At 40.8% G+C, this 14,733-nt stretch overlaps 1 protein-coding gene across 2 annotated transcripts in view; it reads right to left on the bottom strand.

Annotated features, from left to right (window-relative positions):
* Positions 1–14,733, bottom strand: part of atad2b (ATPase family AAA domain containing 2B) — a 66,890-nt gene that overhangs the window by 13,154 nt on the left and 39,003 nt on the right. For both annotated transcript variants that reach the window (XR_014624499.1, XM_084377908.1), the window contains exons 25-26: positions 7,483–8,217; positions 5,953–6,083 (exon numbers count right to left, since the gene is read on the bottom strand). Coding sequence is in view for 1 of the 2 variants with exons in the window: in XM_084377908.1 (XP_084234034.1) it covers positions 5,953–6,083; positions 7,483–8,217 (866 nt within the window). In the remaining variant the exon portion in view is untranslated. The remainder of the gene's footprint in view (positions 1–5,952; positions 6,084–7,482; positions 8,218–14,733) is intronic.

Genomic DNA, 14,733 nt, shown 5'->3' with positions numbered 1-14,733 from the left:
ATATCATGAATAGTTCTGCAACCTTTTTTGAATTCTTACTGAATTTGTAGTTCATTTCTTAATTCACTTCACTTTCATATTTTGTTTTATTCCCTCTTTTGTAAGAATACTGCACTTAATTCTGATTGATTGTGTATTTAAGGTAATCCTCTGTGTAGGTGAACTGAATCTAGTGTGTGAATTTATTAATTTTATTTACTTACCCACCTTCCTTTTCTTCTCCCTCTGTTTTTATACTAATATCATCTATATCTATATCACGCTAGTTGCTATGGATGTTGTTGCTGTATTCATTTTTTGCAAATGAAACAACAAAAAGCAGCATTTAAAAAAGATGTATGCACTTTAATACCTCGTGTATTTTGAGATCTATGTTGAGTCTAGTCGTCACCAGGTTTAATCAGTGATTCAGACATTCACATTCTGAAAAAAGCTAACTGTATATGTATAAATAAATAGTACATAAAAAATTGTTAACATGTTCACTTTAGGACGGAGATCAATACAGGAGTTGTGTTAAAATCAATACAGAGCTTAGAGATTCAGGGCCAGTTTCCTGGACAGGGTATAAATTAAACCAGGACACGGCCATAACCTTGAATAGTCACTCGTGGTTTAATGAGTGGCTTTTCTAAACACTTCTTAAATTTAGCTTCTTCTTGAAATGGACAAGGGAGTCGAGCCAGACCTAATATAGTTCATCTTTCAACTTGAGAAGTCCCACTCGGTGCATACCCTGGTCACAATTAAAAAGCAAAAACAAAACAATTAAAGGCATGTCAAGATTGGGAGCTGTCTTTATCCACCTTAAGCACTGGCCTGAGGTGAGAATGTAATACACATGGCCAGCCAAGTCAGTAACAACATCTTTTAAAGGCTCCAGAAAGAGCATTATGTAACTGTGTCGGAAATCTGATTCTTGTAGTTTTATTTTCATCCAAATTAACTCTAAATATCGGAGAACAAAATGCATTACTGTTGGATTGTGCCACACTGACTGAAGAGTAATTACTGCCTCTGATCTCTCACTGTTCTCCACTGTGCACCACTCAAGGTCAAGTTAATGAATAATGAAAGGTTTAAAAATGATGAAGTAACCTTTGCAATAGTTTCTGTGAGGAGAAAAAGGTTTTGAAGAATAAAGATATTATTCAGTAAGAGAGATAAGTATGAGAAAAATAAGATGTTTGGTTTGTTTTCTACAGGAAAGAAGTTTAATATTTTATGGTTTTAAGACAGCAGAGATCCAATATCACCAGATAATAAAGGAGGAAAAAAGCTCACTGCACTGACTTTACACAAATAACCCCAAACACGCCTCCACATACTCCTGATGCAGAGATGTTTGTTTTTTTTTTTAATAAATGCACCCAAGGCAAACCCCCAGGAAACAATTGGATATAGAAAAAGTTAGGATAAGGTCAAGGTTATGGAAAGGACTCGCCATCGACCAGCTACGGTTAAACTTAAGGTAAACCTCCGGGGAAATAAAGGTTAATCGATGCAATGTCCTTTACATGTGTAGTGCAACCAATGAGTGTGCTTGTTTGTGTGTAGTGGGGAGGGAAAGGTGGTGAAACAGTAGAACATGCTGACCAAGCACGAAGCATTTCAGACTGTCCGTTATGCATTATGAGAATATGTTTTCAGAATATACAAACATGCACAGCCTGGAGAAAACTGGAGGCATCGAATAAGCACTGCTGTTTAAAGCTCTACAGTACATTTGTGTCATCGATACGGCTGTAACAAAAATACAATTACATGAGCCTCCTTTTCTATTCATTATACACAGTTTGTAGTGTAGTTGGTATCTGAAAGCAGATGTAAGACACTAAATTGCCAGAGAGAAACGTTCATCAGCTGATATTTCCAATAATTCATCCACAGTACTGTTGTTTTTAAACTTTTCCCTGACTTGGACTCCCAACCTGGTTATTATCTAAAAAAAAATGTAATAGCAGCCTTATAGTATTATATTATATCCCCTCTAGCTGCTACAGCATATTTCCATCAACCCAAATGCTATTCAGTTTTTTGCTCACAGTGGTGGACCAATAGCGCTGGCTACTATTATATTTGTACTTGCCAGGGTGGACAAAAGAAAGCCAAGCATTTAAAAACTCATTTACATGTACTATATAGCTAATCATAGTACAAACCTTCAGTTTATATAAGCCGAGGGTTGAGTGGAACGCATGAGGTGGGAGCTCTGCTAAAGAGCATAATAAATCACTCGAACGGGGCTTAGCAGGAGGGAAAACTACAAAATATGAAGAAAATACAAGACACTGGTATGTTATGTTGTGTGAGCTAACTGGCTCTCACATGCATGGCCAAGAGGCACATCTATGCCAGCGCAATTATATGCAAATAGCCGCACTGTCAAGGCCATCAGTGGGAATGAATGAAAATAAAAGAAGCCCTTCAAAGACTATCTGTTTTCATCGACGATCAAAGGCTGGTCCGGCATTACTATTAAGCTGTTGTCTTTGTATGATGGCTACTTCGCCAAAGGGTCCCCCCCGCTGTCATTAGTGCTAAGAATCATGGAAACTGAATGTGGTCGCTTCTGTTGACAGGCTTCTCTAAAACAGGAAATCCTGACATGCTGTAATAGCTAAGCATCAAGCCAAAAGACTCCATACTGTGCCAACAACTAGAAACACTAGCACTTTCTAGGCAGCTGCTAGAGAAAACAGCAGAGCGGACGAGAATATGTGTGTTCGTGCTAAGATGGAGGAAAAATTGCCGGGGCCAGATTGGATTTCTTGCTACTGAATTCTCATCTGCAATCGTCAGCAGCGCTTCTTCCAGTCCATCTGTGGACAAGTGTCTGATTACTGATGAAAGCAAACAGCTGACTATGAGAGACATTTCTGAGTAGTAAGAGAAACAAGCCTCAGGACCGATTTATTCATGCTGAGAAATTCATTTTGATCCAGACAGCATCAAGCATCATTTCAGTAAAACTGGCAATAACAGAACTTGATTTTACTAACTGATTCGGAGTAAATAGCTGTGCCACGGCTGTGAAAGGCGAATGCAAATACAGCAATAATACCATCTCTGTCCTACAGGCTTTGAGTGTAGGGTCTGTGAACAAACTCATAACACTCTGATGGTATTTAATTCCAGAGAGATTTCAGAGTCTCTTCCGTCAAGTTAAAAGTCAGGAATAATGAGCCCTCTACAATCAATGAATACGACTGATGGAAGAGAGAAGGAACAGAACGCCACTCACTGTGGGTCCTAATACACATTAGGCAGCATGCCAGTCCCAGCCCTGCCAGCAAATATCAGCTTAAATGGTGACTCTCATCCTGCGCACCGGATATTCAATTTGTTCCGTAAGCCAGGGATGAAAAAGCAATTATTCACAGTCCCCTCTTTTCACGATCTGTTTCTTTAAGATATCTCCCTTTTCCCCCCCACTAACAAATAAACCTCCAGATTAGTTCTGTGTGTGACTGTTCATAGGGGCAGCCAGTTGAAGCACTAAGATCAGAGCAACTTAAAAGCCTGTCAATCAGTTTGAAAGATGGAGTCCGGTTTGGCAAGACAAGATATGTACCCCCTCTGTCCCCATCATGCCCAGAGGACACTGGTAAAAGCCACTAGATAATGGCTTGATAGCTGGATGTCACTTTGGAGCATGGAGGAAAGAAGTAAGCGCATGTCAGAACACTTCTTTTACATCAATTACACTACACAGAGTGCCCTAAAACCAAGCAACCCCCACCCGATCAGCGAGAAGTGCTGTCAGGGGAGCCCACTGAGCCGAGGCTCCAATTTACACTTGGGGTATTAGGTGGGACCCTAGCGTGACTGTGTAAAGTACGACGGAGCTGCTTCGCATGCTCTCCGTTCCTTGAACACATCCCAGCACAAGTTGGCGGATCTAGTGAGGCAGAGAGAAGCTCATGTTTGAGTCATACCCTTGTTTCCTTCAAATGTTGCAGGAACAACACCTGTTGATTGAGAGACGAAAAAATGGTCTGCCACTATAATTGGCTCTCTTCGTGTTCAGAGAGCAGGGATACAAAATTGAGAGTCAAAAGATGAAAAGGGGAGCGAGACAGTGGCGTGACCATAGGGTGAATGGAAAGGAGGGATAAGCCTCAGAAGTTAGAGTTATCCATCTGAGAAGGGCAGTGTGACAGCATCAGCTCCACACTGGAAGAAGCTTTAAGGCTGGTCACCCATGATTGAGTTTCCCCATCCGCCTCCATACCTTAACTCCAACTCCACAAAAAAACTTTCAATGTATGTGCTGCCTTTTGGGCCCTGCTCAAATAATGGGAGACTTCTTATTATCCAGATAGCAATTCTCTTTAACCTTTTTCTATTTTTGGACGCTATAGAAAGGATGGAGGACAAAAGGGATGGCTTAATGCCAAATGCGGACCGTTTCTAAGATGGGCACCATACAGTGGATGAGACAGGGTGTGCCAGCGAGAAAGAAAATGGGAGAACAGGCCTGGCTACCTCAGCTGGCTCACTAAAGATAACGTGAGCGGTGAGCCTTCAAAGCGACCGGGGCTAAGCAGAGTATGATCATTAGTGCCATTTTTAACACCATTCTAACAGAAGGACATACATCGGCTCATTCGTTCGGCAGCATATTAATGTCTGTATACAAGAAGTGACTTAACACTCCATAGAAAGCAATATGTGACCAATTTAGAGTATAGAAATTAACAGCAGCTGTTTCTTTTACGGAGGGGAGGAGAAAACACTTGAAAAACCCTTCACCCACACAGCCAGCCGCATTTAAACAAGCACCCGTGTGATCTTAAATAAGACAAAAACAAAAGCATATTGGTGACATTTTTAGATTATAGCTCCTCTTTTCCATAATCACAGTCTAATTAGTCAGTTGCGAGATGTGACAGTTTGCCACAGCTGGCTCCGTTGCAACCAATAAGGCTATATTTAAACAATTCCTTACTTACTGGTGGGATGTGGGGGATGTTTACATTTCCTGAGAAATATCTACCAGCTATCTATAGCCTTAATAGTTTATAGTGTATAAGACAAAGTCTGTTAATAACATCTGGTTTTCTGTCTCTAAGATTGTCTGTAGCTACATTATACATGTATTACATTATATTTAACTCCCGTTCCTTTTAATATATAATATTCTGTAACATATCAACGATGACTCCTAACTGTTGAAATAACCGAATACCTGAAATGATCATGATCAGAATAAATGGGCGTGAATATTTGTGTGACCATGTTTTCCCCTTAAGAATGCCCGTCTTCCTGTTACCAGATCATTGCTTTGATACAGATCACAGTACCTGTTAAAGCTCAGCTCCACAGTCAGCGCACAATGCCAAATCACCCCAGCTGTTACATCCTTCATGGTCTGAATTTGAATGATGACCGTGCAGAATCAAGCAAGATGGTGATGGGGCACACACCAGGGTTTTAAAGAGCTCAAATCTTAGTGGGTTGTAAGAGCTTAGTTAATGGTTTAGCACTAGAGTGGCTATGAAGAGTTTTTTTTTAAAAAACCTTTCTGAGCAACAGTGAATGTTATTCCTTTGGTCCAATTGTCATTTAGATTTGATGCATTTTTCAATTTAAATCACTGACAATGTCAACAGATGCTGTCCTAATACAACAAAGCAACAACTGAGAAGATGATGGACAGATGAACAGCAATCAGGGTACAAGTAAACACAATTTGGGCGTGAATTTGTAAATAAATTGCCATCTATCACACTGCGCTCTCACAAAATAAGTCAATTTACAGATTTAAGGACTTTCTGCAACAAACTTCTATTTCACAGTGCTACAGTCACACCTTAGGAAAAAGGCTTTAGGGCTGAACTCAATCAATAAATCATCATTAACAGTGTCAGATTCAAAAACACTTTTCATACTTAATTTACGCACCGATATAGCAATAATGGGCGTAATAGTGATTAGATAAACATTTACCAAAAGTCGCTGGTGGTCAACCACTACTGGAGGATGGGGAGGGACTGGTTGTGGCTCTTCCTCTATCCTCTCCTCAGACTCCATCTGCTGCTCTGACAGGCTCTTCTTGCATTTCCTGGCTTTGGAACACCCTAATAAACGGATTAATGATGAAAGAGGGGTTAACAATGAGGGTTACGAGAATGAATGCAGTGTGATAGCAATCAGAAACGACCTAATATGAATGCGTGAGCTAAATATAAGACCCCTTTCTGCTTTTCAGTGGTTCATGACAAAAACCAAAACTGGATAGTTACAAAAGGGAAAAAAATCCAACTGCCATGCCTCCATGATGAATAAAATACTACAGTATGTGAGGAAAATCTATTTGAAGCTACTAGCAGCTACTGAGGCCACGATATTTCACATCTGGCCTCTTTCCTGTCCATTTATAACAGTGCTCAAGAAACGCTTTGATGGAAACAAAAGGCCTGGCTCAGCTTGTAATGAATGTGTGGGCGGAGTAGCCGAGTTGTCTGTTGTTTGAGGAGCCAGTTTGTTTGTGTTCTGTTGTCTGATCGTGCCATCCTCTGATGGCTTCTCCATATTCTAGCAGCACCATTACCTCAGCCTTCCAGCTGGCCTCTACTCGCCACAAACCAAACAACATGCCTCTAATTAAAAACATTAACTTATTGGATTATATTGAAATACTGCACACCAATAGAAAGGGAGTAATGGCTCAGGGCATAGGGGGGAAAAAAAGATGTGGCTGATTCCAAGGTGGGGAGGGAAAGTCAGCCAACATTGTGAATCTTTTAAGGGCAAAGAAAACATTTCAGAATACATATCAGAAGGTGCAGAGTGTCTACAAAGGCACACATAATTTCAATCCCCTGGAGTTTCTCCATTGAAATGTACTGTCTGCTACCCCTGGAGAGAGCATTTTTATATTCTGTATGACTTACGTTGCATTATTCATGCCCCCCTCTTTTTTTATAAGCTAAACCGAGTGTAAATCAGAGGAGCTGGATGATAATCAAAAAAGCAATTTATCATCATAATTAAGTGGTGGGCAAAGCACTGACTGGATGTGCAAAAATTAACAGATTTTGTTAACTCGCTTAATTGCTTATCTGTAAAGATCAAATGATTTGTAAGTGAAATGAGGAGATCAAAGTGAGAAGCTGAGAACGTGCACCTTTCTATTCTCGCTTAAAAACTCCCCTGAGATGCTGTTCAAGCTTAAAAAAAAAATAAATAATAATAATTTCATTGATTGATAGCTTATCCAAATATTTGCACAAGTGACAGTTTTCACCTGTGACTCACAACAAAACATCTCTAGAAATACACCATGTGTCGTGGACTACGCAAATTAAGTTGCTGTCTCCTGGGTAAAAATGTTGCATACTGTGTTATTTGCATTTTCAACGAATGCTTAAGTCATTAAAAATTGTTTACGATCGAGGGGAAAAAAGCTCAGCCTTCTAATTAACCAACAATGCGACTAAAGCCCGACCAGTGAAAACTGTAAATCTAGCATTATACCTTCATCTTGATCTTCTTCAATATTTTCTGTTACTGCCCTCCCGTCCTGGGGAGGGTGCTCCTGAGTTGGCTTGCTGTTGTTGTCTTTGTGCTCTTCCTGTTCTGGATCATTATTAGAGCCCTCAGCTGTGCTCTGATGAGTCATTTTCTCAGCCTCACTGCTCTTCTTGAGGCTCTGTGAGTCCAAGCTGTCCATTGACTCGTTTCCATTCACACAGCCCACTTGTGATACTATGAGACCCTCTGTGTGCTTAGGCTGGGCCTCAGCATCTGAAGACTCGGACGTTTCAATCAAAGTCTGGATGACAGCCTGCTTGTCCTGGCTATCCCCATCTGCCTTGGGCTGAGAACTGTCACAAGGGCAGTGAAGCTCGGTGTGTTTCTCTGTGTTCTCGGACTCTGCCTCTTTGGCTGTTGGCTCCTCCTCCTTAGGTGTTGGCTCTTCTTGGGCTTCACTGGCATCTGGAATTTCAGAAGGAGCTGCAACGGGGGGCTCATTGGAGCTCTCCTCCTCTGTGGATGGGACATGGGGATGATGGCCGTTGGGCTGGGGACCCATGGTATCACAAGATGATTCCTCATCCTGGGTCAAACACGAGTCACTCGGCCCCGCGGCTTCCACTTCTGCCTCGGGCTCCTCCTCCTCTTCTTCTGTTCCTTTCTTGTAGTACCTCTTCTTACGGATGATGCCCCGCCCCCAAGATGGCCGCCGGCGAATCTTCCGCTTTATATGATCTGTGAGGAAGAGAGGAAAGCAGGAGAAAAATATTCAATAAAACAAGCAGGAAACATTCACTAAACTTCAGAATAATTAAGAGAAACTACAAAAATGGCCAGCGGTTCAGACAGTTGATTCCAGTTAACACTGAAATCACTCTTAACCTTTGAAAATAAAAAAAAGGCTGTTAAATTCTATGTCTCGCAGGATAAGAGGCAAAGCATACAAGAAAAGGAGACAAGGAAATGCATAAAAACACACTTGAAGATTAAATAGCCAAAAAAATCATAATATTTTAAGCATTCACTTGTAAACACATACTGTATATTTTCTCAAATTTTCCTGAAAAAGATACTGAGCACTAGAAAAACCCCATCCCTTCCTCACACAGTATCATAGGGTAGCTTGAAAGTTGCTCAAATTTAAATCTGGACATTTGGCCTTCTTCAAAGAGTAACAGTCAGTGGGTGACAAGGATTGCAGGGGAGAGGCAGACAGAGACAGCAGCCCTGCTACATCATGGATGTTGGACACTAATGACAACAGATGGTGCTTGGGGTTTTAAGAGGAAGGGGAAAAGCAAAGCCTGCTCTCTGAGAATGCAGTAAAAGTGTCACAGCAAGCAACCAAGAATGTTAAATGCAGTGAAACTTCAAGGCATTTGCCTTCATTTACTGCTCTTCTCAAGCAGCCACTGAGCTTCAGACAAGAGCAACAAAGTCAGACACAGAGTGAGAGTGTGAAACAAAAACCACACAGTGACCACCACAATTCAGTTTCCTAGGGAAACAAGCGTTTGAACTTGACGACGAGCAGCATTGCCATTACCTGTCAGTGAGCAAACGCTAACCCTTTGGGGTCTTGGCACAAAAAGGCCTTTACAGTTTAAAATCATCACTTGTGTCACATCAGATAGCTTTTGACACTGCATACCACCAGGATGGACTACCTCAAAAAGAAAAAAAGGAGATAACTTTAAAAAGGTCCCACTGTTGTAGGTATGTGTAAATGAGCTCAGCTCTGGATATGGACTCCAGATCACATGGACTAATTAAAATACATAAAGTCCTACCTATCATAATTCTGTCGAACCACTGGAATGGTCCAAGTCCTGCCAAGTTGAATCTTATGCAGGATCAATAACATACATCAGCCTGGCTCTTCAAGGACTAAGTGGTCTCTCCACTGTGTTTTTCAGAAGAGATCATGCTACAGTATACTCCCTATATGATTTGAGCAAAGCTTTTGCCTCAATACTACAAAAGGTCTCCATTGTATAATCTGTATCAGTACCACCTTCCCCGCAGCGATATGAATACAACTCTGAGTCACCTGTCATCTCTCCTGTCTCCCCCAATGCTTTTAACCAGGGCTCATTTTTCCACTCTAAAAGATGTGATTATGCACACTGTGCGTGCATCAGAGGAAGGTAGAAAATGAAACCCTATGTTAAGCACTTGTTCACAACAGAGAGGCGACAGCAAGGAAAACAGTTATACTATCTGAAAGTTATATCTCGTCTCCTGCAACAATGCAACACAAATGGGATAATTAGTCCACCAGTGCTTGCTGGTGGACTCAGGACACTCCTCTTCAGTAACAGTCTTCTCAGGTGATCCACCTAATGACCAGCCATGTATTTCCTGTCACCACAACCAGCACAACAAGGGAATAAGTGTCAACTAATGCTGTACAATTATTGTAACAAGCAGTAATTTACATCTGTTTATGCATTGGCTACATTTTGAGTATGTACTATATCAAGGACACAAACTACCAGTTCCAAACACCTTCAAAGATAGTATATGAACCAATTACGAACTACAAACAGTATCTAGTACAATCTTTACTGCAATCTACGGCTTGCCAGGGAACTATCAAATAATCCAACATTATAATTTTGCCTGGCCTTTTCCTAAACTCACAATGGCATGTGCTGAAGTGCTGCCTTGAAATTCTAGCTGCAGTCTCGTTTTGTAATACACCAAGTTTCAAGTGTTCAAGCATTGCTCCTGCTATGTATTTCATCACACTAGGGGACTATTGGATACCTTTCATACACAGAACTACCACTGAGCACAAATATCCACACAGACTGGTGTTTAGAACACTTAATAAATGATAGGAGAGGAGCTGGGCAGCATTCCCTGGAGAGGGAGCCACCAGAGCCGGAGGTTCAAAGAGACAATGAGACATCCTCGCTGCCAAGGCATAATGCAGTGATCGACAGCCTGTCAACCGGCCCATCATGCCCAGTTGAGGCTCTCTCAAGTGGGTACAGGGAGCTGTTGGCTAAGTGAGTTTTAATGTGGTATGCAACTTTAGTTTCTGGTTCCTCCTGATCTGATCTCCATGGAGGAGACAGCTGCAGGGTAAGCTAAGGTGCAAGCAAAGATCAGCAGTAGTCTTCAGGCATGACTGGCACATGGGATAGTTGCTCTGCTCTTAGTGGGAGACCACAGATGAAGAAAGACAGCAAGACTAAAGGAAACACAGCAGGCATCTCTGATTGTTGTGGATGCTGGCATCCCATCAATAATGCTCATTTGTTGTCTGAACATGCCCTACTCTCATCTTGACAGATTGCTCACTTTTGACCACCACTTTTTTTTTAGTTAACATAAGATTTCATTTCGAACTGTCACCTTGCAGGGTCCGGCTATTAGTCATAGCTTCGCTCTTTTCAAGTTCAGTACAGAATATATTGTTTTTTCTGTAAAGTTTTATATTTTTTCTGAATATATTATTCTTGTATCAAACCCCGCCAAGTAAAGGCCAACTTCAGCACAGTTACTCTGAAAGGAACATTATAAAGAAGAAGCATATACGCTAATTTTCTGCTGACCCCTATTTTCTCTTTTAACCCCCTCTGGATATTAGACACACATACCAAAACAAACAATCCACAACTCGATGAAAAAGGTCCCAATGGGGTCAGATATCACCATCGGAGCTATGAAGCGTGCTCCTAAGGGAGGAAGAGGTGAGACAGAATGGCGGCAAATGACTCGTCATAGTCACCTCTTAAATAATGCATGAAAACTGTTAGAGCATGAACAGCCAACCACAGAGCGGAGATATGCCGATGGGGGAGGGAAGGGGGAAGGGAAAGAGAAGCAGAGCACTTTGTATTAATTAAAAGTGCCTAACCCATACAAGATTCATGCAGAGGCAGAAATATTTCAAGTTGCCATCAGACGTACATGTCAGAACAGTGTGTGTGCACGTACATGTGCACATGCATGCACACGCGCACAATTACAGCTTTTGAAAAACCCCTAGGAGACGAGTATCCAAAGTGCAGTACCAGCAAGTATTTAATAAATAAATCAATCCAGTGACACTGATGGACAATTCAGAGGCATACTCTAGCAGTGCCTTTGGGTGGAACTGTGAATCAGTGCCTCTGATTCACTGATTTCTTTATTTAATAATTCCTAGTATTAAGTAATCAGCTCACAACTTACTGACAGAAAATCACAGAGAGAGGACAAAGGAAGGAAATGTTCTGTTGAACATGGATGAACAATAAAAAAAACTGACTGCTTTTATACTGTGTTCAATGTTAGAAGTTTTTCCGTCCACAGATGTACATGGCCAGACAGATCCACTGTCTCTGTAGCACCATCAAGTCAATAAGAGCCCCAAAGCCTTGTCGGTATAATCCAGAGACATTTCTATGTACAGTTTATAATAGGGCCATCCAAGGAAACTTAGCACCCCATGCCCATAGCACTATGCAATATGGTGTAGGCTATTTATTAGTCTACATGCACAAGCCCATAAAGACAAAAAGAGTATCCATCTCAGATAGGTTGGTATGATGGGTCTTTAGGCACAATGCCACACTACCATCATTGTGTACGCAAACTCACTATGTACTCATCACTCTCATCTGCTACTGTTTAAATTCTTAATCAGTTCACTTTGTATACATTATGCAAAAGGAAAAACATCTTGGACTGATTAACCTTCAAGTTCTACATCAGAGGAACATTTCCTCTTCTAAGGAAAAGCATGACATTTTGGGAAATGAGCCTTCTGCTTCCTTGCCAAGAATTAGATTAGAAGACTGACACCACTCTAATGTTTGCACTGTAAATATGAGGTTACAACCAAGCAACTAGTTAGCTTGGCAAAACTTACAAGCACCTCTGTAGATCCCTAATCAACATGTATCTCATTTGTTTGATCGGTACAAAGGCCAAAGTTTAAAAACAACAAGTCACAGGGGGGTTATGTGCTGAACCATTTCTCGGTCAGGAAATGTAACGTCCTGGGGTCTCCTCTGGTTGCTGGGCAACTGCTCCCAAACATTTTTCCCCGAAATGTCAAACAGGCCCAGAGCATACAGGAAAAATATCATCTTAAATCAAGGCCTCAACCTTTCCCATATCCCCATAAACAGACACTATATTTATATGAAATGTAATCATCTCATTGTGACCAGCTCCCATATCTATTGGCAAACACATTGTCCATTTACAAATTGTAAATCTGGCCTCCATTTCCTCAGTGGTGGCCCACATTTGAAAAACTGGCATTTGTCTGAAGCTACGATGCTGAAACTGAAAAAAAGACTTAATGAAGCCTCGACATTTACTGCACAGTTAGGGTTATATGTCCTAAATGATGATCCCAACACAATTCTGGATATGGATTATAACTCTAAATGATGTGAGGAACAATAAATGCAACTGCTTTGCAATTTTACAGTAATTCAATAATCAAATGTAGTCAATGGGAGAGTAATTCTCTGGACAACAACACCAGATGAGCACACGAAGGTCAAAGTGTAACTGTGAGGACAGACCATAGCCATGATTAAAGTATACTTTCTGATTTTCAACATAAAATCCACCTTTAGCAGTTCAGACAACGTTATTAGGTCATTCGTATTGGGAAAAAAATGAGCACTGTTATCATTTTCAAAGAAATGTGGAGAATGTAGATTTAGTGGTTAATAAGCTGCATTAATAACAATCTAGAAGGCTGCCATTCTACATACCTACTCCTATATGTTTGGGCAGTTTAATCTCAAACAAACTAACTTACTGTATCTGATGATGGATTTGTTAGTGATGCAATGATGCATTGCTGTTATTTTAATCACATTTTATGTTTCTCAAAAACTCCAAGCTACAAGGAATTCATGGACATGTATCAACATTTTCTCCTGGCACTGGTCTGGAGAGTCAGCTAGTCTGTCCCAATCAGTTCAAATTCACACAGACAGTCCTTCCCTAACCTGGACAGATGTCCTGTTGTTTACTAACCTACTTACCTCCTTATTGTGTAAGTGTGTGTATGTACCATATAAGTGTGTGTGCCTGTGTGTGTGCGTAGTGCCATAAAGTGTATGTGGCCATTGCAATGAACAACACTTTCTACCCCTCCAGATAATGCTTGCACTCTAATTCTCCTCTATCATTCACATTTAGGACACTGTGACAACATTCGGGTACACTCGTGCTTTGGAAGTGTCAGACAAAATAGGTGAAGATACAAATGTTTTTGGGTGTGTTCACATGTGTAATTTAATAACCAAAGGAGATCTGTGCGCATATTGGTAGTGCAATTGATTTCATATTCACATCAGTCGCAGAATGAGGGCTATAGATCTCAGAAAGGACTCACACTTGCAACAAGACTCCAAACTGAATAATATTAGACTTAAATTTGAGTGCGAATAAAAATGAGATATGGGGCGGCATGTGAGATGTGAGAGCTATTCTGTCAATATATGAATTCAATGTGATAATGGCTTTAAGCTGGTTCAAGGGTAACGGTAGAATAAAACTATAGCTTTGATAATGTTACATACTTTATTGTACCATAGCTGTTTAGCATTTAAATTCATGAATTACACTGTATACACACAAAAACAAGAATTTTCAATCATTTCTACTCAACTGGTTCATTAAAGATTGAACATATAATTGTGGTGCAACTTGAAGGATCAATGTGTAGGATGAGCTGAAAACCCCTCATCTCACACTCCCCTGTGGTGGTTGGTACAAACACACAAAGTGCAAAAGGCCCTCTCTCGAGCTAACGTGCCGTTTGTCCATTCATGGCTAATGTACGAACATGGTGGAGCTCATTCTAAGGGAACAAAAACACAACTATTCCTATTTTCAGGTGATTATACCCTAACAAAAACGTAATTATACATATCATATTCCATTTCCGCCAATATTCTCGTAAATCAAACACACTAAAACTTTAAAAATTAAAGTAAAAAATCAGAAGTAAATGATTAGAGAGATTTAACAAATGCAGATGCTTCCATGCAGGTGTACTACATCATGCAAACAAGCAATTACCACCCTAACAGGCTTTCTAACGTACAGTAAAATGCTGAGCAGGCCCTGGTCTCACCCTAATTAAACACCTATGAACGTTTCCAGCTCTTATCTGGAGATGATTGTACTGAAGTGTTTAGCAACTGCCCTCTCAAGTCACCGCAACCAATCAGCTTTGTGCGTGCTCATGCACACATACAGTATATAAGAGCAGTTACTCACAAGCAG

The sequence above is a fragment of the Pagrus pagrus genome (assembly GCF_965226575.1).
Source record: "Pagrus pagrus genome assembly, chromosome: 16".
NCBI classification, from domain to species: domain Eukaryota; kingdom Metazoa; phylum Chordata; class Actinopteri; order Spariformes; family Sparidae; genus Pagrus; species Pagrus pagrus.
Note: the sequence above shows the minus strand (reverse complement) of the source record. Positions and strands in the feature narration are given on the sequence as shown.